This window comes from Solea solea, chromosome 15, assembly GCF_958295425.1.
Source record: "Solea solea chromosome 15, fSolSol10.1, whole genome shotgun sequence".
Classification (NCBI taxonomy): Eukaryota; Metazoa; Chordata; class Actinopteri; order Pleuronectiformes; family Soleidae; genus Solea; species Solea solea.
The window spans coordinates 10,263,210-10,289,812 of NC_081148.1; the positions used below are offsets into that span (position 1 = coordinate 10,263,210).

The 26,603-nt window shown below is 39.6% G+C and overlaps 3 protein-coding genes across 4 annotated transcripts; 2 read left to right on the plus strand and 1 right to left on the minus strand.

Annotated features, from left to right (window-relative positions):
• The first annotated feature begins 461 nt into the window (after positions 1-461).
• Positions 462-12,995, plus strand: dync2li1 (dynein, cytoplasmic 2, light intermediate chain 1). 2 transcript variants are annotated; one of them, XR_009242249.1, is made up of 18 exons: positions 462-550; positions 651-774; positions 903-937; positions 1,569-1,638; positions 1,835-1,923; positions 2,011-2,209; positions 2,593-2,661; positions 2,911-2,988; positions 3,087-3,166; positions 3,429-3,499; positions 3,593-3,690; positions 3,841-3,933; positions 5,897-7,026; positions 7,574-7,744; positions 7,818-7,943; positions 10,423-10,511; positions 12,484-12,578; positions 12,866-12,995. XR_009242249.1 is itself a non-coding variant. In XM_058651556.1 (13 exons), exons 1-13 carry the CDS (start codon positions 537-539, stop codon positions 5,957-5,959), a joined length of 1,083 nt encoding a protein of 360 aa, XP_058507539.1. In that variant the 5' UTR covers positions 462-536; the 3' UTR covers positions 5,960-7,564. The 2 variants fall into 2 exon arrangements, 1 of the variants encoding a protein (XP_058507539.1); XM_058651556.1 differs by lacking the exons at positions 7,574-7,744; positions 7,818-7,943; positions 10,423-10,511; positions 12,484-12,578; positions 12,866-12,995 and having other exon boundaries at positions 5,897-7,564.
• Positions 6,883-17,731, minus strand: abcg5 (ATP-binding cassette, sub-family G (WHITE), member 5). Its single transcript, XM_058652142.1, has 15 exons — positions 17,703-17,731; positions 17,410-17,595; positions 17,132-17,253; positions 16,685-16,821; positions 14,769-14,867; positions 14,452-14,584; positions 12,881-13,020; positions 12,398-12,527; positions 12,020-12,233; positions 11,620-11,825; positions 9,302-9,440; positions 9,141-9,214; positions 7,813-7,924; positions 7,618-7,730; positions 6,883-7,067 (listed from the first exon to the last, which is right to left on the minus strand). The coding sequence occupies exons 1-15, from the start codon at positions 17,729-17,731 to the stop codon at positions 6,883-6,885; spliced, it is 2,019 nt and encodes a 672-aa protein (XP_058508125.1).
• abcg8 (ATP-binding cassette, sub-family G (WHITE), member 8) lies at positions 13,419-25,901 on the plus strand. The gene is made up of 15 exons (XM_058651555.1): positions 13,419-13,513; positions 14,424-14,607; positions 16,730-18,172; positions 19,429-19,530; positions 19,634-19,781; positions 20,624-20,862; positions 20,964-21,096; positions 21,319-21,588; positions 21,778-21,937; positions 22,494-22,586; positions 22,785-22,984; positions 23,465-23,541; positions 23,886-24,153; positions 24,253-24,380; positions 25,163-25,901. The coding sequence occupies exons 3-15, from the start codon at positions 18,122-18,124 to the stop codon at positions 25,298-25,300; spliced, it is 2,007 nt and encodes a 668-aa protein (XP_058507538.1). The 5' UTR covers positions 13,419-13,513; positions 14,424-14,607; positions 16,730-18,121; the 3' UTR covers positions 25,301-25,901.
• The last annotated feature ends 702 nt before the right edge of the window (positions 25,902-26,603 follow it).

The window sequence follows — 26,603 nt, forward strand, 5'->3', positions numbered from 1 at the left end:
CAGTATATCTGATCCAGGACCACACACTGAAGTAACACAGATCTGATTTGATAACTGCAATTGACAATTGGATTTATCTGTCCTGAAAAAAGTCAGAATTGAATAAACAAAAATCAGGACCCAAAGACGAGTCACTGGAAATCATTATTTATGGGTCACCAAAGGCTGCACAATTCGTGGGTTGCTGGTTTACCTGTTGGAAATGAAATTAGGTTTGACAGAAATATCAGCAAAAATACACAAGCATTTGTTGGGAATTGCATTACAATGTAATTAATCAACAGTTTTATAACAGACAGTTCCTGTGCATGTAATATACAATACAACAAAGCTTCTTTTAAAGTTGTTTTGATAGAAGAGAACTCGGAACAACTTGACTTAAACCAGAAAGTCTTCACGAAGACACTACATTTCCCACAATGCATGAAATAAATCAAGCAGCGGTTACGTCATAAAAGTGCGTCGTTACTGTGGCAACGGTTGAGCCTTATCTTATGTAGCTAGTTTGTCAACTTTGTGGAGACATAGCGAGATTAATGCCGAAAACAATGTAAGAGTTTTTTTCTGAAAGACTAATGTTTATTTTTTAACATTCTCACAAAAATTATGAATAACGTTGGACCTTTGCGTTCCTGTTCTGTGTTTGTCAGCTCCGACACGCTATGGGAGCTGGCTGCAGCCGAGGTCCGAGACAGAGAGAGCGGAGGCGGCGAGGAGGACAGAGGAGAGACGGTCAGCGAGAGGACCGTGTTCGTGATTGGGAGCAAGTCTGGGGTTTGTTTACCATCACTCCACAGTCATAAAACACACACACACAGTGAGAGAAAGATGTGCTTTGCTTGTTATTAGCTCACAGCTACACAGGTTATAAGTAGTTATGTCAACTTTGCTTTGTTTTTCAGGGTAAAACGTCCATTCTGCTCAGGTGCCTGGACAGGTGAGAGAGAGCTTTGTCATTAAATCTACCCTCATCAAATATTAAAGTTTACCTTTGCACATTAGTGTGAAATTATATTAAAGGCCCAGTGTGTACTGGCAGAAACTGACTACACTACCTATAGTTCACACAGTGGCCACTATCTTTTACCGCCATGTCATCTGCAGTCTGACCCTCAGATGTCAGTAACACTTACACACTTGACCTTTAAAAGAGACAGTTCACCCAAATCACACTGGAACATGACAGTTATCAATAATACTTTTTGCTTAAAGGTACGGCAGGCAGGACTTTGTTGACTCATTTATTGATCAATAAATGAGTCAACAAAAAAACAGTCAGATGATAAATGCACTTAAACACATGTCAATATTGGCGATAGAGTTTTGAGATGGAGAGATTTCTTCAGATCATCTGTTGTGTATGAAAGTGAGACTGTATGTGCTCATTTGGTGAGAGGAGCTCAGAACAGAGCAGAGTATTTTGAAACCTGTGGATGAAAGTCAAAAATCAGCTTTTTTGTCAGTGAATCTGCCAACCGTAGCTTTAATAGCTCTCAAAATCTGAGCTGCAGCCCCCTGTCCTCCTCAGACAACAGAGTTAGTGACATGGTTTTGTTTTATTCCGCCAGGGATGAACAATCCAAACCAACTCTGGCACTGGAGTACACTTTCGGCAGACGGGCTCGAGGACACAGCTCAGTAAGGGCGTCCTGCGGGACTTGACTCTAACACCAGGCTCACTGTGAGAGTTGGTGTGTTATGGTGCATTACAAACTGTTTACCAATTGGTTTTCTTAAGCAAATAAACACAGTGAGACTTTGTAGTAAGTACTGTCACAATGTGTCGCTTGTAATGAGGCGATCAAACTCACAGCCTGGTGATTTCCTCCTTCAGCCCAAAGACATAGCCCACCTATGGGAGCTGGCAGGTGGGACCTCTTTGTCAGACCTGGTTCAAATCCCCATTACTCCTGTCAGCCTCAGGTAGGTCACTTACACTCATTCCTGACATCTTATCTTTCCTATATATTCTAATAAATTCAAAGAAAGTGTTTCACTTGTTTTTATCAGGTCTCTCTCTGTTATTCTTGTCTTGGACCTTTCTAAACCCAATGCCCTGTGGGGAACCATGGAAAAGTTGCTGCAGGCAGCACAAGCTCACTTAGAGAAAGTCTCTACACAGGCTCAACAAGCAGAGAAAGGCAAAGCTGGAGCCAAACACCAGACATCTGTCCACTCAGCAGCACGTGTCTTACCTAAAGACTATCCTGTAAGACCTCATTTCACTCAACCTTAATGGTATTTTAATGTCATACACCCTCCATTGTTCTGGAGGTTCCTCTGGCACTGTAGGGTCATCAGCCTGCTTAGTTACACCTTGGTGAAAGTCAGCCTGAATCTCCTCCTCATCTTTAATTGGTCATCTTATTTTTCTTCTGCTCATTCTACACGCCTGCAGCACAAATGACACTCATGTCATGTGGCATGTGTTGCTTTCTTGAATAACCTTGCTGATTTTCACGCCCTGTCTACATATGTGTGTATATCCTTGACTGTCTATAAATAAAGTATAAATGTCCAACATTTAGACATTTATAGTTGCATCTAGTGGTTGCATGCATCCTCAGTCAACTGTGAACTCTTTTTTACCAGGACCGAGAGCTGATCAGCCCCTTTCCTGTTCCTCTGCTCATCATTGGCAGCAAATATGACCTCTTCCAGGTAAAACAAATACTTAAACCTAATTTTACTTTTTAATTCCATATCATGTAATGTAAATTGAATAAATTTCTAGGTGTAAAAGGATGATAGTTTATAGTTATAGTTGCAATATAAAATGTACAATGAGACGTTCATTTTGCGGCAGCCTGGTTTAATATAGTATAATAATAATAATAATAATAATAATAATAATAACAATAATAATAGTATTACACGTTTAGAGGTATTTTTTATTTATTTGTGTTGCAGGAATTTGACTCTGAGAAGAGGAAAGTGGTCAGTAAAACACTGCGTTTTGTTGCTCACTACTATGCAGCCTCTGTTATTGTAAGTGCACGCTTACTATCCTCTATATATGCGGTATATAAACTTCACATTTACCATCATTTGTCTTTCTTTTCCTGTTTGTAATTCTTTTTTATCAGTTCACCAGCATCAAGTCAGAGAGCCTAATGTCAAAGACCAAGAGTTTCTTCTCCCACCTGGCTTTTGGCCAGGACAAGGGGTGAGAAGAATAACACAGCACGACACCAACAAGTAGTGAAAGGACTGGGGCTGGAATTGTGCTGTTTTTCTTAAAACAGTTTAGTGTGACACAACTGCATGTCATGTTTGTGCTTTATCAGGATTATGAGTAAATTACAGGGAATGTTGGTTAAAACACTAAACCACTCTAGTATGACAGCATTTATTTTCACACCATCAAAAACGTCAACAGTATACTATATTTGACTGTATTATTTAGATTTGTGTTTATGTGTTGACAGGAAAACTGTGTCCAGTGACTCCTCCAAGCCTCTCATCATTCCAGCAGGTTCTGACTCCTTCAGTCAAATAGGTGAGCACAGCACCACCTAGTGGTAAAAAACTAAAAATAAAAGCTTTTGCTTTTGCTTTATTGAATAAAGAATAATGTTCCTAATATTTTAAGGTACTCCTCCTTCTCCTGATGTGGATATCACTTCGCTTCATGCAAAAAACCCAATGGATCTCTGGAAGAAAGTCTATGAACGTGTCTTCCCTCAAGAGGTAGTTGTGGCACCATTTGTCTTTCACACATTCATATTGTACAATCACATATGTACTCTATGTAAAATCCAGTATTCCCTGTTATAAATAGCATGTCTACACAAACAAGGTCTTCTGTAAACAATCAGTTTTTAACGTGTGACTCCTCAGAGTATCAGTGAGCAGAGGGAACTCAAGGATCCAGCCAAAGACCCACAGTACAGCGAGCCTCAGATTGATGCCATGAGAGCCCAGAAAGACCAGGTACGACATTTTTTTTTACATTCTCATCCCTGTATTCTGTTACTTTATATCTGCTTTACACTATGACACTCGGTTTTGTGATCTGAACGTTTGACCTCGTTGAACACGTATTGAGAAAAGAACACATTTGAACACATTTGAGTGGTGTCGCATGTTTTAGTCAAGAGATTTGATATATGAGGAGCCCAGAAAGTCATGTAAGGAAGTAATTGTTCCTCTTTGTTATAATGATTAATTTCTTTGGTTAATAAAAGTATAGTTACACGATAGGCCCTTTGCACTACACTTATTTTAGACAAGTTGAATGCCCGGGAGTAACCTCCTGTCCCACAGTAGTCTATATGTTGCAGTGTTACTTTCGGGTCCTCATTAACACACACTAAAATATAGTCTGTGTTGATAAAATCCGAGATTAGAGGTCTACTGTACAGGTGCCACTTTGGCAGTTGAACTGTAGTAACCTGTTCAACTCACAAACACACATCTGCTCACTGTTATCAGTGAGTCAGTCTGGCCTGATGCTGGTCATCCTGCTCCTTGATTGGCTGACGCATTATATAATTGGTCTGGATAACCAGTCAGATTAAAGGGGTTAAAGGTTTATTTCTCCTGATTGGAACGAATAAAGTCAGAGCAGATTGTTAACTGATATGTGAACTGATAGCTGCTTCAAATTATATTCATGTCACAGAGCTAAGCATTTGTTTTTGTTTTCTGGATGTTCCAAAAGGGTTATTTTGAAAAATAACTGTTGAAATCAGGGCTGCTATATCTCCTCATTTGGGAGGCAGAAACTGAAAATATTATATTCAAGCTTTCAGAGAGGCAGCCTGTCAAGGCTCAAGTGAAAATGACATAGTAATATACACCTATTTTAACAGTTATCCAGCCACAAGTTTTCACAAATGTACCTTCTTATACCAAGTGCAATAATAATTATAATAATAATAAAAGGCATTAGGAGAAAGTGTATTTCCAGATTATCCTCATAGACTAATAATATCACATCAATACAGCATTTTAATGCTGTTGAAATTAAAATTTTCCAAACCTTTATTTCGGAAAGAAACCACCATAAACTAATTCACAATACAAAGGTTGTGCATACTATAATGCTTAACTTGAATTGGTAAACTAGACATTTCCAAGAGATATGTGTATATATACAGTATATGTAAACATAAACACATATCTTAACCCTCAGAACACAGATCATTTCAGCTGCTTTTTTCCATGACTATGTTAAAACCTATATACAGAGTTTATAATAATGTGCAGTATATAGTGTCTTATATCTTTTTTCAGCAATCTGATTTTTGTTTCCATTTTCATCGACCTGAGCAAAAAGTACTCAAATCTTTAAAAAGACTGAATTTGTCACTACTCCCACTTTAAAAATAAAAAAAATATGCGATATAAAATTAATCCTGATTTAGACTCAACAGCACATAAGAAGAAGAAAAAATAGATGTGACCTATAAACACACATCCAAGGATGTCCATATTAGCGTTGTGTATTATTCCCACGGCAATTTACCACGGGTGCCCCTGTGGCACTGATCTGTGCCACGTGAGCACTAATAGTTAAGTAAAAGGCTGGAAAGAAAATCCTGCTCAGTCATTTTGTAACCCAATAAAAATCTCCTGTATGTCCAGACCTAGTCTTTGGTGGTGACTCCTGTAGACCAGCTAGAGAAAATGACAGAATAACCCAGATTATGTGTCTGGATAAAGCCTGAATTAATGTTTTACCCTTCTGTTGTGAAATGCATCGCCGATGTTGTAAACAATCATTTTCTGTGTCCCATATCTGTAGCTGTGTTTTTACTTGGCTTTTAACTGAGTTTTAGATATTTTTTTTCTCAATTTATGTCAACCCTTTTATTTATTTATTAAAGATAATAATAAATATGTGGTGGCAAGTGTCTGTATTTTCATGCTTTCTGTGCGTTTGCTTTTTCAGGAGTTGGAGCAGTATAAGAGAAATGCAGCCAAGTCATGGAAAGGACTGGAGCTGGACACCTGAGATTATCAGCTTTATGGTCTCACAAACATACACACACACACACACACCACAAATCAATGTTCATATGCATTTGACATTAATTGTTCACTAGTATGTCAAAGTCGTATTTGATTAAAAAAATCATTCAAATTGTACATTATTAGAGAGAAGTCTTTCTTCAAGGTTTGGAATGCTAAAAATCTTCTTGTACAGTGCACTGAGGATAAAATGTGTAAAATAAACACTTTCATATTGTTACAGTAGGTATGACTTTCTTTTAATGATGCGTTACAGTCAAAATATAGGTTGGGCAAAGTAATACATGAGTGACATGTAAATAATCATGTACATAATACTACAAAGTCATTCAGTTGTTTTCAATTAAATTGGTTATATATCATTTTAAGTTGAATGTACTTTTATGTATCATTTTGTTGTGTTATGTTTTGCCATCATTTAATTTAAACTAAACAATAATTTTCAAATCGAAATGTTAAAAACAATACACTTATTAAATCAGAAAGACTGCAAATTGGTTATTCTACTTTTGACAGTTCTGTCTTTAATGCAAATTTAAAAAAACAAAAAAAAAACCCTCACACGTTGGAAATCGTTCATAAGTTTACTATATTGATGGTGAAATGTGGTAATGCTCAATTACATTTTAAATATATTACATAGTGAATACTGAACTGAACCTTGACTGAAAAATAAATCGCAAATAATATACAGTATCCTGTATAGTAGATACTAAATTGTTTTTAAACATTAAGGTATAATCTCTCTAGTTTAAGAGGAAATAGTTGAGTGCAAACACAATAACACGTTGTAATAGACGGTGCCACAGCACTTTACTATATACAGTACATCATTATGTGTGAATAACGTCATACTGAATATCAGATTTAGATCATCTGAACCCAACTCGGTTATTCTCTGATGTTCTAATGGCGTACAAGCTTGTCTCTGATCTTGAAGCTGATCATGCCGAGCAGCAGGAGAACAGGGAGGAAGGAGTAGAGGAGAAGAAAGTCTTGTGTGTATCGGGACAGAGCGCCGGGATAGCCTTCATCAATGATCTGATTGCCGTGAGTGATCATACAGGCTCCTGGAAGAGGTTTGGACGTATCTGCAGCGACACAACACGGCACAACCAAGGAGAAAGATTAAACAGTTATCTGATTTCACAAACACAGCATCAGATCTCAAAACAGCCAATGAGTCTCTCCTACCAAGTGTCCTTGAACGCTGGACCCATATTTGATCATTCATTGTAAATAAGACCATCAGTGTAATGATAACTTATCTTTAATCTTTTATACCATACAGTCGTTTGCCAATCGAAAAGAGGAACCGAGAGAAAAGTAATTCAAAAGTCCTGCAGTGAATCCAAATTTCAGGTCAACAATTTTCAGTTTCAGTAAAAGTTGTTGTAGAGCATTGATACAGTTTGGCTGTGCTAATGTTAAACAGCTTAAAGAGAGATACTTATTTAGCCTAAGCTCATTAATATAAACAGGTTACAAAATAATGGCGTTAAATCAGCAATCAACAATTATAAAAAGTTATAACCATTTAAATAGATATACAGTATAACCACTCTATTCAAAATGACATGTCACTCTTCATTCTCAGGCTGTTGGGACAAACAGGCTGCCTTCATGGTATAGACAACTTACTGCACGTGAGCTCGAGTCCATGGAACTCGGTGACGATGAGAAGCTCACAGCTGTACTTCTGGAAAGTCAAGTAGCTGAGCCACTGGAAAACCTGCGGCATCTGCTGTGTGCTTCTGTTGAAAGGAAGGTGTGTTATTGGCAGCAGTGGGCAGCACAGATCCTTTATGTACAACAAAGGCCTTTCAAAAGTCTCACCTTAGGAATCCAGATCCCACCAAGATCCCTGCAATATTGAGCAGAGCCACACCAGTGTTGACCATGTAAGGGTCTTGGACCACACCTAAGAGCACCACAGTCAGCAACTCACCTGAAGAAAAGAGCATCAAGTATGTAATGACAGCCACAAACAGAAGAAACATAGCACAACAAGTAAGGAAAATTTGTGTTTGGTCGTTATAATAATGCTTCTTGGCAATAAATCTTACTGTGGGAAAGCCTGTTTATTTTGGAGCCACATTTGTAAGGAAAATACAATTTGTGGGTTGTGTCCATGAAAAACTTGCCAAATCTTCTGTCAATGCCAAAAAGCTTATTCTGCTATTGACTGTTTGGTGTTGTTTATTGGATTGGATGATTGAAGTCGGAAGAAACAAGTGAATTGGCAATTTAACAATTTATTCATCAGTAGCATGTGGAAGAACCATACAACAAAGAAAGAATCGACACGAATGTGCTTACTTTTTGTGCTAAATTCAGTATTTAATCCCATCTAGAGGGACCTTCTAATGTGTTTTGAAATTAAAATTAGCTTTTGAGTCAAACTTTACAATAGTTACAGAATATGAATATAATACATGTAAAACAAAGCTTAATAAGGAGATTACTGTGAATACTTAATGTACTGTACAAGGGAGCTCATTTAAAGAATGATTCTCCCACTTTAAGCTGTACTGCACACAACGCTGATTAAGCCCGTCAGCTCCACACGACTCTGTGTTTCTCAGTATGGCATAGTTTTTCTCTCTCTGGGACTACTTCACAGATTTGCATTTAGATTTGTATTACTAGAATACCAGTGACACTTGGTCCGAGGATTGAAACTGCAACGCTAATTCCGCACTTTTTAGAGCCACTCATAGAGGGACGGGACCTCATTCCTAGAATGTAAACAGTGTCCGCCATCTTTGCTGTTTGCAGTTACGCTAACACGACCAAGTGTCACTGGTGGGCACGTAACAAAGAAAAGAATGAAGATATTTCTCAACTCAGGGGAAACTGAGGTTGGGAAGCACAATTTTTAAAAGTATTTAAAGTATTCCTTTAACTCATTGGCTGCCATTGACTGCTATAGATGTCAATTTGATCACTGCTCCTAAAATGACTGGCAGCCTTAATGTTTTAATCACAATCAAAATTTTAGCTTCTCACAAACGTGATCATCTGCTCGTGTGTGTGTATGTGTGACTGTGGAGGTGCAGGGGAGAAAATGAGGTCACAGAAACCACAGTGTTTTGGTAACTATTTAGAAGTCCACATATGGTAATATAGGTTCTGCACTGGAGCTTTAAATCACATCAGCTCACCTATGATATGTGGCACCAGGACAACAGCAGTGAAACACAGGAAGCGTATAGTATCGGGGTACATGCCCACCGTCCTGAGAGAAAACAAGATTAAACGTAACTTTATGCATTATCCATAAACAAAAACCTCATCCTAAGAGCCATGCAGTCTTTGTACCCACCAGTAAAGGAAAGAGCTGAACACTACGATGGCCAGGATGCTCAGGGGCAGGATGTGGAAGATGTAGGCCAGAAACATTTGCCATTTACTGTACAGACCGTCCTGACTCTCCTGATCACTGATGGCTCGCAACGCCGGGACTGAGGATGAGACAGAGGAGACAATGTGACAGGATGAAAGCTTAAAAACAAATATTTGGTATTTGTTAATGAAGAGAAATTGAATGAACAAGCATTTTGAAAAATCGAAACAGCTGACAAAAGGTTGATCATTAAAATGAATAAGGCCTGTTGTGTTCTGGAGCCACTTTCATGGTGAGTGAACCAATTTTAGTATCTTATCAGCTGGTGTTCAAGAGATTCAAGGTCAGCGTGATGTGTTTAATCACTGTTTGTGGCTGTTTGGCTGCAACACCTTTTACATTTTAATGTGGATTGTGCTGAGGCCAGTGTTTTATCGTATCTCTTATCCTCAGTATCTGTAACAGCCTGATAACTGAGGAATACATTGAGGGGATAATCAACCTGCAAAGCCAAGCTCATTCACTGGTTGAATAATCTAGAACTTACAGTGTACTATGTGTACAAAGCCAGTCGTGGAATAGATTCTAGTGAGAGGTCTCTAGTGAGTGTCTTTTCTGAAGATATTAAAACGGCACAATCTGGCAATTCAGTGAGCGCGGATGAAAGAAACCGTGGATTTGGCCTCGTGAAGCATTTATGTCTCATTGTGTCTGCTGGGTGTAACAGTTTCTCTGCACTCGGGGTTATTTGAAGTCACAGTGGCAGCTATGAGTATCAAACTATGTGAAACACAAACACACCCATGCACAGATAATGCAGTAGTATAGATATGGTATAGGCACTACAGGTCTGTGGGTAAAAAGGCACTATGGTTCACTGAGTTTAAAATCAGAGTAAAGGTCATTCTGCACCCGCAGGTAAATCTACAAGTGCAACCTTTCTAACAACAGTGTAAAGCCAGGGAAACAAAACAATACATTTGATCTCACAGGATAATACTCAGGGGTCTTCAACATAGTGTAGAGATGGAGCAGGGACCCCCTACTATTAAATAGTGCATTCTATACGTAGCTATTCAAATGTGTCTTCTTCTGTACAGTGCTGCAGGCGACTGGACCTGCTTGAGTTGAGTTGAAGACATCTCTCCCAAGAGGCTTCTTCAGTTCATGTGCAAATGTGCACGGTACAGTGAGTATAGCGTGGCCGTGCCATTTATAAACACACCTTGTTAAAATGCCAATATCAAGAGTCAGCTAATCAAACTGCCGTTTTTATATTTCTAAATATAAATGATGAAACAAAAAATGAGTGATGGCCTAGTAATAACACTGCCATGTATGAACATACTGAGCTATTCAAATAATTGACAGAATTATGTTCGTGTAGCAAGAAGACCTGGGTTCGAGCCCCGGTTGGAAAAGGGCTTTTCTGCATGCAGTTTGCATGTTCTCCCCGAGTGTGTGTGGGTTCTCTCCAGGTTCTCCAGCTTCCTGCCACATTTCAAAAACATGCTATATGGGGATTAGGTAAATTGGTCACTCTTAATTAACCGTAGGTATGAAAGTGAGAGTGAATGGTTGTCTCTATGTGTCCCTGTGATGGACTGGCCAACTGTCCAGGGTGTACCCCGCCTATCACCCTATGTCAGCTGAGATTGGCACAGCACCCCCTGCAACCTGAGGATGAAGTGGTAGAAAATGGATGGATGAATGTCATCAGGAATCTGTGAATAGCACACATACTCCCACATTAGTGAGATGTCTGACCCTGATGTGTAGCACACAACTTATCTTACCTTGTTAATGTGTATTTAAATTTGAGGGGGGAATAAAATGTGAAAAAAAAAATGTAATTAAATAAAAACAATTCCCGGCCCCCCTGTTGAACCTCTGATCTAGATTAATGTACAGCCTATCGCTTAATCTGACCCGACGGAGACTCTCGTACGACTCCCTCACTGAGCAAAATCAAAGCTGGACTTAGCACATTTTTTGCTGAAGGGAACAGAAACACTGCACACATTTGAACTCCTTTCCCCCACTGAACGAGAGATAAATGAGCTTACGCTGCAGAGATAAAGACGTTTGTAACAAGCTGTTAAACAAAGATAAAACATCCTTTTTAATAAGGTGATAGACCGCGACGTGCACTTCAGAATTTCCTTGAAGCGATTGTATCTTGTATAATGTTACTCACATATTATGTGACTGTTGAGGGCCAGGACTTGGTGACATACCAGTGAAAGGGAGAGGTGCCTTAAATGTCAAATAAATGTCTAATTGTTTATTAGACTTACAGAGGGCTACAGCATTCAGCATGCCAGTGTAGGGTGAGGCACCGATGCTCTGGTAGATGATGCCAATGCGGTCCTGCACTGCGCCCTTACTGACGTCATTGTCTAAACGCATGACAAAGAAGGCCACAAAGAGACCATAGATCAGGTTCTGGGACAGACGCATCAGAACACCCATCCTATCTCTGGACAGGTTCCTCACAGTCCGTCTGCAGACAAAACACACAGAGGAAAAAAAGATAAATAAAGGCAGGAAGACATCAAGTGAGTGGAATAACGGTTGTTGACACTGTTTGTCCTTATTATAGAACAAAGTTGAGCTGCATCCTGTGCCTTATGTCTCGCAAAGATCAAACAACACACAGATCAAAGGGGATTGAAGACTTTCTCAGTCAGCACTGACCTGAGCAGAACCTCCAGTTTGGCCGAGCCACTGGGCGACTCTTTGCTCTTAAAGGGAATGGCTTGTTTGTCCTCCTGCTGCAGGCTCTGCACTATTTTTCCCAGCATGCTCTGGTAGATCGCCGAGCCCTGATAGGACGCCGTGATCTCGTGCATGCGATTGAAAGTGGCTGCCTCCCTTTCGCTGCTGCGTGTGTCCACTGAGGTGAAGTCAACTGTGTCACGTCACAGGAGATTGATTTTTAAATGCACATACATGTAGATGCACTAAAATCTATATTACATGCCATTTAAATATGCAAGCTTTTGTATATTCAGTGTATATCATACATACAGTATATACAACCATTGATATACTGTACATATACATGTGCTTTACCATAAATGTCAAAGGGGTTGCAGTACTCTGGACACTCATAGCCACACTGACTGAAGAAGTCCACCATTTCCTCCGGTTGTCCACAGAACACCAGCTCTCCACGACTCATGATTGCGATCCTGCTGAACACCTGTGCGCACAAACATGGACACAAACGCACAGAACAAAGTTTATTTCCTCAGTAAGTGTATTTCTCAGGTCTAAAAACAATAGTCATAGCCCAAATTACTTCTTAAGATGAAGTGCTAATATTGGAAACAATCCAAAAGGATGTAACTTCTTTCATGGGAGTACAGTAGATTTTGTTCTCCACAAACAGCCACTATGAAGAGGAATAACAGATAGAGTGACCAAAACTGTTTTGGTGCACAAACAAACATGTGGTCACTGCTATTTTAATGGAAATAATTTGACTCTGTCCTTTTAAATGAAGTTTCCATTGACAAATCTCTCTCTCTCTCTCTCCAGTTCCTGAACACCCACCTTGAAGAGCTCGGAGCGCGGTTGGTGGATCGTTACTATGACGATACGGTTCCTCTGGGCCAGCTGTGCCAGGAGCACCACAATCTGATTGGCTGTCATGCTGTCCAGGCCGGTGGTGGGTTCATCCAACAGGATCACGCCTGCAAGGACATCACCGCAATGACGTCATGGTCCATGCGTGATTTTGTCACACACACACACACACACACACACACACACACACACTCAGTGAAAGGTTGAGAATAAGGTAAAGAGCCGCACAGTAACTTTATTTAGAAACTTTTCAATGCGCTCTTCATTAAGTGGCAGATGCAGGCCTCTCTGTGGGGCCAATTCAACTTATGAAGATAATTCAGTTCTTTTTTTCAGTTAATTAGTATAATTAGGACAATTAAAAGATTGCCTCTTAGCATGATGAAAGTAGAGTGGAATTAACTTGTGCTTTAATTGTGAGATTAATTCATTTCCTGGTTGATTGGAGAGGCAGCGAATAGGAACTCCTCATTACTCTCTCTCTCCTCTTTCTCTCTGTCTATAGTTATTTTAATCCTGAATGAGGACTGAGACCTTTCATCCTCCCTAGAGGACTGTAGACCTGATAAAGGACTTGGACACACACACACACACACACAGGTGAGTTTCTGCTCATTCCCTTTGTGGGGTGATAACCCAGTTTTTCATTACGCTTCTCCATCTCTCCCTTCATCCCCTCATGTGTCTTTTACTTATTCCTCTCTTTAGATCCCTTTGTTCTTTCAGTGTGGACTTTTGAACACTTTAGGGATCTTGTCGTGAAGTTTACTCTTGTTTTCAGGTTGAAACAATCCTTGCTGGTTTGGATATGTTGTTTTAAGAGAATGTAGCATGTATGAAATGCACTTAATAGGGTTCTTAATTTGATTTATCTGATATCTCAATCCAACCTTAATAATTCAGGTTATCTCCACAGTATTTATCCCAATTTCAGTCCTGTAAAGACAAAATTATTTAAGGTACAAAAGTATTTAAGGTTTACACGTACGCTTTTACCTCAGTTCACCTCATCATCACTTTTCTGTTTAATAGTATGTTTCTGGTATTAGTTGACCCCACCTATTAAAAACACATTTCTATAAGATGGCTTACTCTTAATGCTAAGGTTATAATGTTATAGTTATTTTTGCACTTGTTTTAGTACCATTTAGTTGAGTTGTGTATCACGTTCCTTATTTTCTATTTTACTCTCATAGTGTTGTGTCCTAATTTTATAGTTACTATCTTTTTAAATTTTATACCCTTTTATAATTTTGATTTTTAATTTTATGTTGACGTTTTATTCTTTTATGACAGTATCTTCTATATTAGCGTACTATTATTTTTTTCAGTGACCTTGAGCTCAGTGCTGCTTAATGTGATCCCATTTTCTTAATTTGGAGGTTTTCGATTTGTCTTTTTTCACGTTAGTCTGAATTCCTGTTCAGTTTTCCTTTTGCTTATCTGGAAAGCACATTGTGCTGATGCTTAAAAAGAGCTTCATGAATAAAATGATCATCATTATCCTCAGGAGTGTCCCAGCCTGGATCGGTACTCACGTGGGTCCTGCAGGAGCTGGCAGGCGATGGAGACCCTCCTCCTCTCGCCCCCAGAGATCCCTGGGAAAACACGGCCTCCGATAACGCTGTGGGCCACGTGACTCAGACTCAGCTCGGCCATCACCGAGGACACCTGCACAGCAGTACAGGTCAAAGGTCAAGTGTCAAGATTATCACTGGAAAATATTTCCATTAATGACCTTGAAAATAAATCGACTATAGATTTAAACAGTAAGTGACCCTAGCACTAATGAAGCAAATAATATCATATGTAAAATGTCAAATTTAGCCACAGAGATGATGCTTTCAACAGTCACCTTCTTCTTGATCGCATCAGCTGAATGATTCCGCAGTGCCAGCTGTGCTGTGTATGTCAGAGTCTCCTCCACAGTCAGATAACTCAGTAAGTTATCACTCTAGCGGACACAAGAAGAAGAGGAGGGAACAGAGAGACACATAGTGAAAACAGTGATGGGTCCTTCATACTAACTGAGGATACACAGTATTATTTAGTTTGCCTCGTCGAAGAATCCTCCTCCATTTTATACGTACACTTTATTAGGTACACTTGTTGAACTGCTTGATAACACTATTATCTAATCAGCCAATCACATGACAGCAGCTCAGTGCACGGTCAAGACAACCTGCTGAAGTTCAGAACACCATGAATGGGGGGGAGAGGTTATTTAAGTGACTTTGAATGTGACATGGTTGTTAGTGCGAGACGTATTTGTAAAACTGCTGATTTTCGAGCACAACCGTCTCGAGGGTTTCACAGAGAATGGTCAGAGAAAAGGCTTTGTTGATGCCAGAGGAGAATGACCAGACTGGTTTAAGATGATTAAGAAGGCAACACTAACTCAGATAACTGTGTGCTTAATGAAGTGGCTAGTGAGTATAGGGGGGGCCATGCGGTTGGTGTAGTGGTTAGCACTCTTGCCTTTTTCAGCAAGAAGACCTGGGTTCACGACCCTGTCGTAACAAGGGCCTTTGTGCATGGAGTTTGCATGTTCTCCCCGTGTGTGCATGGGTTTTCTCCGGATTCTCTGATTTCCTCCCACAGTCCAAAAACATGCAATATGCAGATTAGGTCAATTGGACACTCTAAATTGACCGTAGGTGTGAGTGGATTGTTGTTTGTCTCCATATGTGGCCATATGTGATGGACTGACATCACATCAACTGTCCAGGGTGTATCCCGCCTACTGCCCTATGTCAGCTGAGATTGGCAGAGTCCCTGTGACTCTCATGTGGAGGATAAAGCAGTAGAAAATGGATGGATGACACTATGCACCATGTATGATCATGTATGATCACTCACATCCCTGCACATTAAACTACGTCACATCCTGACATAGGTTTTAGTCACAGCATCTTCACACGTCACATGTACATTGTATGTTGACACGTGCATGGCACTGACTATAATATACCCTTCTGCAAGACACACACACACACACACACACACACATTGTCTCGACGTTCTGAACCTCCTGTCTGCCTCAATTAACATGTGGCGCCTCCCAGTCCCTCTCCTCTTCAGTCTCTCCCCTGAATGACTTTGATATCAGGAGCTCATATCACCTCCTCATCTGCAGCTTAGCGAGGGGAGTTAATGACGAGGCTTAGAGAGCGAGGGAGGGTTGGCGTTATCAGCGAGAGGAGAGATGATTTGAAAGGAAGCAAAGGCCTGCTTTACGCCACTGTTTTTAATTCGGTCTTTGGATACACTTGAGCACCTCTCATTGAGAGATTAAGTATATGAGGAGGATATCGAGGGTCTTAAGTTAATTTCACACAGAGGCCGGGGCAGCCTTTCAGGAGTTTTAGCAAAATGTTGTTTTCATTTTGTTTTTAATGGTGGTGAGTGGAACCACAGACAACTTAAATACAAACTATCCACATGTGAGTGTGTCTAGAGCCAGCCAAAGTGAAAAGCCCATGTGATTAGGTGCTAATAACTTTTACATTTCCTTTTATTAATGTGTTGGCAATATTTAATTTCATTCAACACTTCAGCTATTGAAATTGCTACAGACAATGAGGATATGCTGACTCCATGTTCTCAAATTCTCATGAGGAACATTGTCTATTATTATTACATCTAAATTATAAAATAGCAGTATTTTCGTTGAGTTTTTATAATTTTCTTGGCCTTGTTGTGCTGCAGCAGCCTGGTGGTGATTGTGTGTATTCATACACATGTTTACATGTGTGTTTCTGTGTGTGTTACCTGCAGCACATAAGAGAAACAGTCCTGATACTCTTCTCTCTTCAGTTTCCTGCCATTAATGAAGACTTCACCCAGCAGTGTACCACGGTGTCCAATCCTGCCAGAGACGGCGTCCAACAATGTGGTCTTTCCTGAGCCTTTACCAAGCAAACACAGAACACACACAATTACACTTAATTACATTCGTACAAACAGTGCATTTTTAGATTTCACTTTAGTTTGGCCAAAAGCAGGATACCCTGTAATTCCCTGTAATTGTAATTTCCATGACTCTGTTTTTATAGTAGAAAAACAATAATGTGTTAACGGGTGTGTTATTTATTGAAAAATGCTTAAATCAGTCCATTAGAAAATCATCTTTTAAATGAACTTCTGATTGAAGCATATTCATTGATTCATTATCCACACATAAAAACAAACAAACTTAGGAGTGAGTCGAGTATGAACCTGAATTTCCCAGTATGCCCATGATCTGTCCACTTTCTACATGGAAGGAGACATCGTTGAGGATCTGACGTGTCCATCGCTTCCTGTAGGATGATAAGTCCCACCATGGACCCACACGCTCACTGCAACACACACACACACACACACAGAGCATATTTTTTATTTCCCCAGTGAATGACACCAGAGACTTAGTCATTTTATCAGTGGGCATAAAGAACACAGAAAATTAAACATATTTTGAACCAAAACCAAGTCTTTATAGACTGTGCAGCATTTACCTGACTGTGTAGGAGATGTTGCTGCCGCTCAGGCAACAGGGAGGCTCCGATCGCTCCTCTTTACTGTTCCTCCAAACATCCCTCTTCACATCTGACATGTACTTTAAGGACTCATGAGCTCTGGTCCTGTCCTCTGGTTCCAGTGCCTGCATTGCACAAAATCTGTCTCCGTGTTCTCCAGCCAGTCTGCTGCCCCAAACAACAACTGTATCTAGTCCGTCTCAGAGCACTTTTCTCATATCCAGCCCCACACATCTACAACGCGTGAAGCTCTAAACGCAAAGTCGTCTCACAGTCCCAGACTTTGTTTCTCTGCATCCATTCCCCCGCACAAAGCAGCAGTGTCTCTCAGGAACCATAAACACACAGTGAATACTGCGTTATCTGAGGGAACTTTGATCTGCAGTTGTATAAAGAAGAGAAAAAACACACACAGTGAGCAGAGGGACTGGCTGTTAGTCCTCAAACTGAGCACTGCCACCAGAAAAGCTATGACTGTCAGGACAGAGCAGACGGAGGACTGACATGACATGAACTTGAACACTTTGAGACAGAAGGCTTTTGAGCTGAGACACAAGGAGATCTTCAGCTGGACTGAAGTCAAACTGACAAGGAGAGGAAACAGCGAAGGGAAAGCAGAAAAGGGCAGAAGAGGGAGAGGGGGACGTTGACTTCTTGACCCTGCAAACGTTGACCAGGAGCTTGCATCATCATGGACACAGACATAGACATGGACCTCTATCACAGAAAAAGCTCCTCACAGGTCAGTCTGTTATAGTCAATCACTAAATCAGAAACATGTTGCCATTTTTTCTAACTCTCTGAAAGGCCTTTGTTTAAATTCCTCTGATAATTTAAAATGTTAATAAAAATCAAACCATGTGCAAACTTTATTTCCTTAGTTTGACAGCTGCATAGCCATTTAATAACTAATTATAAAACTATAAGATCTTTTTTTTCTCTCTCAGTGTGTTACTGTTGCTGGAAGGTATTTTAAACAATAATATCCAAGTTTGAGGAAAAGATTAGTTTTTTTGGAAATGTAAACTAATTGCTTTAGTGTTTCATTAAAATGGATACTTAAGTATTTTATATTTTACCCAGAAAATATAGTATGAGGCAATTTAAATATGTTTTTTTTGTATTTGTATATATAAGGAATTTCCGTTCTATTGTTTTACCTCAAAGTGACATTTTTGTCAAATATATTTGTGTTTTCCCATTTTCTCCACAATTTAAAATGATCTATTTTTCTGATTTTTTATATTTGACAATAACTGTCTCTTGACCATTGGGGACTGGAACTGAGTGGTTTATTAAAAATATATACTCTTTATCAGTTCTGTAATTATTTCCATTACAGTTTAGTTAATTAGTCCAATGAGATAAATGTTACGTCTGGTTACAGATTTCTAGATAGTAATTTCTCAATCTTTTATAGGTCTCTATTTTTCACTTGTTTTTAACTCAAGGTTACAGTGCATAAAGTATAGTTAATAAGTGTTCATTTTGTCATTTCAGTATCACTTCATAGATTACTCTCTAATCAAGCATTTTATTGTCAAATTATTCTTGGGCTAATAATTCTTGGAATACTGTCATAGTGAGTCCTTGACTGAGGAAGAAAAAAAAGAACCTCTGGCTTATTTTATTTGAGAGATTCAGGATTTATGGACTTGACCTGGAAAGGTCTCAGGAAAGTGTTTGCAAGCAGGTGCTTGTCAGAGCACAATCCTGCGCATGCAGAGCTGCACACGCGGTTAAATAAGCTGAATATCATGAAATAAATGACTGTCCTATAAACTTAGTTGTTAAAATTAAATTCAAGGTTGGTTTTTGTGAATTCAAGATTATCACTTGATGTGGATGTGTGACGTGTTGTTGTTGTGTGCTCAATGTCATCTATTTTATAAAATGTGTGGCTTTCTGAGCAGCTTCTGGTTGCACTAATGTAACAAAACAATGCAGACGAGTGTGTCCTTGTGTGTATGAAACTCAAACGGTCTCCTTCTTCTTCAGCATCAAGACACAGAGTTGTTCTCGTCTGAAGAAGACAGCAGTCTCTACTTCACCTACAGCGGAGGGTGCAATGAGCTGGAGGTCAACAACCTGCACTATGAGGTTATCTTTAGCTTTTAACTCTTGTAACCTATTTGAGTGTGTGTGTGTCTGTATTGTATACATACATAGTACAAGCTCGTCGTGTAAATCGTTGTGTTTACAGGTGGACACCGCTGCTCAGATCCCCTGGTATGAGAGGTTGTCAGAGTTCAAGCTGCCATGGGAAATAAAAGGCGATAAGCAGACGGCCATTAACAAACTCAGCCTCCATGTCCGCAGCGGTCAGATGCTGGCCATCATTGGCAGCTCAGGTAACACACACACACACACACACACACACACACACACACACACACAGCTCAGGCATTACCGTCTTTAATCATGATAATAATATGGCCTTCTTAGAGGACGTCATCGGTCAAGGTCTGTTCAAATGGTCATTAAGTAATTAAAAAATACAGTGGAAAACAATTGAAGGTATTAAGTACAATTTTACAGTTAAAAGTTGAAGTCACAAGGGTGTTGCAAATAGGAGTATTTTATAATCTTATAATAAAACATGTTTATTCTGATAGAAAAACAAAGCTGGCAAATACATGTAGAGAAGTAAACATTGTACTTTGAAGTATCAAGTATATATAGTTTTAGTACTAAATAGCTCTACTTCAATAAAATATACTTAGTTATACTGCACCACTGGGTGTATATAAAATATATTACAAAAATATCATTCCTATAAATATGCATGAATGTTGCACGTTTCTCATAAAGCTTCAATATATGTATATATATATATATTGTATATATATATATATATACATTGTATATATATATATATATATATATATACATATATATACACTATAATTATATATACACTATAATTATGTAATTTATAGTAAATACTAAACTATATACATGTATTTTGAGTCTGAGCTTTAACTTTATGCAGTGTTGTCATGCAACAAAGTACAAATACTTTTGATACTTAAGTGCAGTAAATGTTATATACTTTTATTTAACTCAACTTCTACCAAAGTCATTTTCTGGTAAGATCGTGTACTTTTACTCAAGTATCCCTTTAAGGTACTTAAAACAAGACTGATTATATCCAGATGCTGTGACTTGTGTACTGACTGGTGTCTTCTCTTAGGTTGTGGTAAAACATCTTTGCTGGACATAATAACGTGTCGGGACGAGGGCGGCATAATGACGTCTGGTCAGATTCTGATTAACGGGAAGCCCAGCACAAAACAGTTGGCGAAGAAGAGCATCGCTCATGTCCGCCAAGATGACCGTCTCCTCCCTCACCTCACCGTCCGTGAGACTCTTGCCTTTGTTGCCAAACTGAGGCTCCCCACCTACTTCACGCAGGCCCAGAGGGACCAGAGGGTAAACATGAGTGCTTATAATCCTCACTTGTCATTTCTTTTTCCTCCAAATGACCAAAACATTATTTACTGACTCTTCATTTTTGATGCTTCCTGTCACAGGTGGATGATGTGATTGCAGAGCTGCGGCTGCGACAGTGCGCAAACACCAGGGTGGGAAACGACTACGTGAGGGGAGTTTCTGGAGGAGAGAGGAGAAGAGTCAGTATCGCCGTACAACTTCTCTGGAACCCTGGTGAGGAAGAAGTTAAACTGTTCTATCTGACTGTTGTAGAATGGGAAGGTTACATTCACAAATTCTTGGCAAGTAATAGTAGCAGATAAGTCTTGTGTAGACCTGATGCTGTAACTACCAGGATTTACTCCTAAAATAGTGTTTTTATTCAAAGTTCAGTGAGACCTCTACAGATTTTCCATCTCTCTCTAAAATCTGTGCCTGGGCCTTTTTCCATTCCAGGTATTTTGATCCTGGACGAGCCCACGTCAGGTCTGGACAGCTTCACAGCCCACAACCTGGTGATCACACTGTCCCGCCTGGCTCGGGGAAACCGTCTGGTCCTGCTGTCAGTCCACCAGCCTCGATCGGACATCTTCCAGCTCTTCGACCTGGTCGTGCTGATGTCGTCGGGTTCAGCCGTTTACTGTGGCGCTGCCCGGGATATGGTGCCTTACTTCACTGCACTGGGATATCCATGTCCGCGCTACTGCAACCCCTCAGACTTCTATGGTTAGTGTGAGTGTAGAAAGCTGCTAAAATGGCAGCGGCAACGTTTGAAAGCTTTTAAATGGTCAGAATGCTTTTGGCACCACAACCTTGGAAATGGGAAATACACCAACATCTCATCTATCATGTCAAATGTGGACCCATTCATCTTTGGAAACCATTTATCAATCATTTGTGTGTGTGTGTGTCCAGTTGATTTGATCAGTATAGACCGACGCAGTCCAGAGAAAGAGGCCGAATGTTTGGAGCGAGCCAGAGTTCTGTCTGCGCGGTTCATGGAGAAGGTCAGAGACACGAATGATTACATGTGGAAACCAGCTGTGACCAACACAGCACCAACACTACCTGAAAGGTTTGTGTACCTGTCTTATGCCTTAAATGTGTCCTCTTTTCCTCTCTCTTTTTTTTTCTCCTTTACATAGTTGAAGTGAGACATTATTTGGCCAAAATGTCAGTAAAATAATCAATAAAATGGCAGATACATAATCCAAACAATACATTTTGATGCCTAGTTGTCAGACAACACAAACAGGAATGGTAAAGCTAATGTTTTATTTAAAAGGTGGAACTATACTATACTATACTATACTATATATAGTATAGTGCACAAATTTAGAGCTTTTAAACAATGTTGTGTTTGTCAAGACTGTGTGAAGACTGAGCCAAGTATACAAATCAAAGTACGGCTGAAGTAAAGTCAATGTATTAACAATGACCAGACAACTTATTTGCAAAAATAAATCTGTGAACTATCTTGTACTGTAAAAATATGTCTGTGCCTGTGTTTGTATTACTTCATCAGTCAGAAAGAAGGAACATTAGATGCTAACTTGTTTTACTGCTGATGGAAACTCTTCAACCTCAGTCTAAAACATCTTTGCTTTTTTTTCCCCCTGCATCTCCTGCAGCGCCAGCATGTCAGAGGGAGAGGGAGTAATAACCATTTCCAATCAAAGAGACAGATTACCTGGTAAACTTCACCAATTCACCACCCTCATCAGGTAAGAACACACACACACACACACCTGATTCAAATAGTCAGCTCATTAACAGGCTCTGCCGAAGCCTGGTAACGAGCCTTTTATTTGAATCAGGTGTGTTGGAGCAGAGAAACATCTAAAACAGACAGTGGGTCCTGAGGACCAGGATTGAGAATTGATTGACAGCACTAATAAGTGAAGTTAACTTTCCTCCCACAGGCGTCACATGTACAATGACTTCAGAGACTTAGTCACATTACTGGTCCACGGCTTTGAGGCCTTGCTCATGTCACTGCTGGTCGGTTTTCTGTACTACGGTGCGGGAGCAGAGCGCCTGTCCATCCAGGACACAGTTGCCCTCCTCTACATGATTGGAGCTCTCACTCCGTTTGCTGTGGTGCTGGACGTCATAGCTAAATGTGAGTAAATAAAAGCCATGTTGTTGTATTATAACTACTTATGAGGCTGTTATAACCTCATAGATGCTTTTCCGTGTTACTGTGCTGTAGTGACCTCACATTATTTGTGTCGTCTAAAGTTCAAGTTAATTTTAATTTCATTTTAACGTGATGACACACTTAAACAAACATATCTGCTAATAAACTGTTACACACCGCACCTTTTTAAAATCAACATTTCAATGATTTCTCATCATTCTGACGCTCGGTTTGAATCATGTCTACATGATTTAACTGCATGACGTTGCTGCCCGTGTTATTGACTGATTATCTATTTATTTAATAAGCAGTTGAACAGCTGTACATAAAGAGGAACTAATGAGTTCTGTATAATCCGTTTAAAATACTGCTTACACCTCTTCACTAACACTGTACTGTACCTACTGTATGTATGAGCAGTGAACTGAGTTAAATTATTCTAATGTAATTTAATGTCTGCAGGTCACACAGAGAGAGCCATGCTCTTCCATGAGCTGGAGGACGGCATGTACTCCGTCACCTCTTACTTCTTTGCCAAGGTGAATGAACCACAGTCAGAAAACTGCATTTCCACTAGGGGTCAGTGTCGCTCCAGGCTGGAGTCACAGTGGAGCGTTAAGTGCAGCCTCAGTAATGGACAGTAGTGAAAGACAGGGAGTTTTATGAACTGTGTCTGCACACAAACTTCTTTCTTTCTTTCTTTCTTTCTTTCTTTCTTTCGCCAAGTTGCAAAGTGATCAACTGTGAACGTTTAGGATCCTTTTGTAAATTATTCCAGGAGATTTCTGTTCCATCTATGAAGCAGACATTTGCAGGGTATCGTGATGATTTTGAGGATGAACACAGCATTTCTGTCTCTTCTGTATGTGTTGAATATCTTCAGATTCTGGGGGAACTACCAGAGCACTGTGTGTTCACCCTGGTCTACAGTGTGCCCATCTACTGGCTGGCTGGGCTCAACGATGCTCCTACCTGTTTCTTGCTCAACTTCCTGCTGGCTTGGCTGATGGTTTACTGCAGCCGTGCCATGGCTCTGTTTGTAGCTGCCGCTCTGCCCACCCTGCAGACCTCAGCCTTCATGGGCAACACCTTGTTCACCGTCTTCTATTTGACGGCAGGATTCGTCATCAGCCTTGAAAACATGTGGCTCGGTGAGGAGATTGTCCTTGGACAATTAGTCATTTCTGCTTGGTGTGAGGATAGAGATGTAGATGATGCTCACTGTCTGTGTTTGTCTTTGACCTCCTCAGTGGCCACATGGCTTTCTCATGCCTCCTTCATGCGCTGGGGTTTTGAGGGAATGCTGCAGGTGCAGTTCAGAGGAAACAAGTATCCTGTCAGCATCGGAAACTTCACCATGAATATTGACGGCATATATGTGAGTTCAAGACTACACTGTCATGGCCGAGTGCTTAGCTGGGTCTCAATTCAGGGTCTGCAGCCTTCAGGAATGGTTGTATTTTATGTTGTACATAGTTATAAAGTCATTGTTATTCAGCTATTTTTTTTATTTGTTTATATTTGAACATAATTAGGATTTCTAAATATTTATACACAGATTTTATTTCGAAAAATTGTATAAGGGATATGTTAAAAAAATAGAACATTTAAAATCATAATATTAGTGAGTATAATATTATTATTATTATTTTTTTTTTTAAGCAATTCTTGTTTGGGGGGAAAAGCGATACTTTCTGTTTGTGGCAGGTTTCATCCATCGGAAACGTCTGTCACCTTCTGGCCTCTCTCTCTCTCTCTCTCTCTCTCTCTATATCTATCTCTCTCTCTCTCTCTCTCTCTCTATATATATATATATATATATATATATATATATATATATATATATATATATATATATATATATATAACCAACAAAGGTTGCACAACCCAAATTGAGATACAGCCCTTGTGTACAGGCGTATCAATTAATCAGTGTCCTAGTTTTACAGTTTTTATGAACAATTTACCACTAATTGGATTTTACATCAGAAACATAGATAATAACCTATGATATATCTTGAATAATGATGCATTTTCTGAACTTTGACCACGATCGTGTCCGATTCTGTCCCTGAAATGAAGCGGTCACAGGCTTCAGACGGAGACAGTCTTGTGCTGTACGTGGACAAACTGATGATCTCCATGTTGCTCCTCTCTCAGGTGGTGGAGGCCATGAACATGAACCAGTATCCTCTGTACTTGTGCTACGTCGTCCTGCTGGCCGTCTGTTTCAGCTTCATGGTGCTCTACTATTTGTCCCTGAAGTTCATCAAACAGAAGTCTAGTCAGGACTGGTGAAAACGTCTGGATCTGAAACCACGCTCTTGTTGTGGCAGTAAAAAAATAAGTGATTTGAGTTCTAGTTCGACTGGTTCGACACTGAGCTTTTAATTATTGGTTTTACTGTGAAAACAGTGATTAATTGTAAATCATATTTTTTTTTCCCACAATAATTTCAATTTAAGTGTAATAGCATTAATGTATGAAGCAACAAATGCAGCAATTACACACACATTTGACTTCTTTAAACAATCTCAACATATAGCACTGAACATTGTATTAGAGCATCAACCAAAAATATATTACGTTTGTTTTTTTACAAAACAAATGTAATATATTAAAGCACATTATTTCTTGATTAAGATGTTATTTACTTACATTCCTGAACAGGAGGTCAGGGTACCAAAGTATAATCCGTATTTCTGACAAAACCAAAATACGGAAACAGCGCCCCCTTTTCCTTTTTTGTATTGAACAAAATGCAGAAAAACAGATTTTGCTCTTGTGTTGATGTGCAGATTATAGGAACTACATGACCCAGAAGGCACTGGGGCGTACCGGAAGTACATGGCAGGATTGTATGTGGAAAGTGGCTCCAGTAAAGTTTGAACAAAACCTACGCTGACCGTGTGAGAGTATTATTTGAAATGCACCACACGGCATAACATGGTGTCAGACAGTGAATAGATTTCAAACTGTCAATGGTGATGGAAACACTAAAAACATCACGTTTGAGAGATAAAAGTTATTTTCCTGTGACCAAAAGTCTGGAGTTCCATTCGATCAGTATTTAGCTGAGCTGTACACCCTGAGCAAAACGTGTGAGTTTCAAGTCCTCAGAGATTCTTTAATAAGAGACCGCATCGTTTGTGGAATTGCAGACGATGGATAAGGAGAGAGGTTGCTTTGAGAGAAAAATCTAACTTTGGACAGGACTGTGGATTTGTGCAGGGTGGCGCAGAGCTCACATGCAAGTAAAAGAACTGAGTAAAACAGAAATTGCAGTGCATGCAGTAAAATCAAATGAACATTACAAGAAGCGGCACGCTAAACCAATGAATGAAAAAAGGACTGGGTTTACATGCAGTAAATGTGGAGGCGGTCATGCTCCAAGATCATGTCCTGCTTATGGTAAGACCTTTAGTAATTGTGGCAAAAATAATCACTATGCAAGATGCTGTGCAACTGGTGACACACAGTGGATGAGCAAACAGAGGAACTTTTTGTTGATGTAGTGCAGGCATCCAGTGAAAAACAGAAATGGATTTTACCAGTGACTATGATAGAAACAATAATTCAATTTAAATTGGAGACCGGAAAC

What these genes read in the sequence shown, in the direction of transcription:
- abcg8 (XM_058651555.1), top strand. Translation starts at nt 18,122, where the DNA reads ATGGACACAGACATAGACATGGACCTCTATCACAGAAAAAGCTCCTCA. An exon ending in TCAACAACCTGCACTATGAG is followed by an intron (nt 19,531 to 19,633) that starts GTTATCTTTAGC and finishes TTGTGTTTACAG; the next exon opens with GTGGACACCGCTGCTCAGAT. An exon ending in CAATTCACCACCCTCATCAG is followed by an intron (nt 22,587 to 22,784) that starts GTAAGAACACAC and finishes TTCCTCCCACAG; the next exon opens with GCGTCACATGTACAATGACT.
- abcg5 (XM_058652142.1), bottom strand. Translation starts at nt 17,731, where the DNA reads ATGGATGCAGAGAAACAAAGTCTGGGACT. An exon ending in CTGATGCGATCAAGAAGAAG is followed by an intron (nt 14,585 to 14,768) that starts GTGACTGTTGAA and finishes ACTGCTGTGCAG; the next exon opens with GTGTCCTCGGTGATGGCCGA. An exon ending in TTCAGCTCTTTCCTTTACTG is followed by an intron (nt 9,215 to 9,301) that starts GTGGGTACAAAG and finishes GTTTTCTCTCAG; the next exon opens with GACGGTGGGCATGTACCCCG.
- dync2li1 (XM_058651556.1), top strand. An exon ending in AACGTGTCTTCCCTCAAGAG is followed by an intron (nt 3,691 to 3,840) that starts GTAGTTGTGGCA and finishes GTGACTCCTCAG; the next exon opens with AGTATCAGTGAGCAGAGGGA. An exon ending in TGAGAGCCCAGAAAGACCAG is followed by an intron (nt 3,934 to 5,896) that starts GTACGACATTTT and finishes TTGCTTTTTCAG; the next exon opens with GAGTTGGAGCAGTATAAGAG.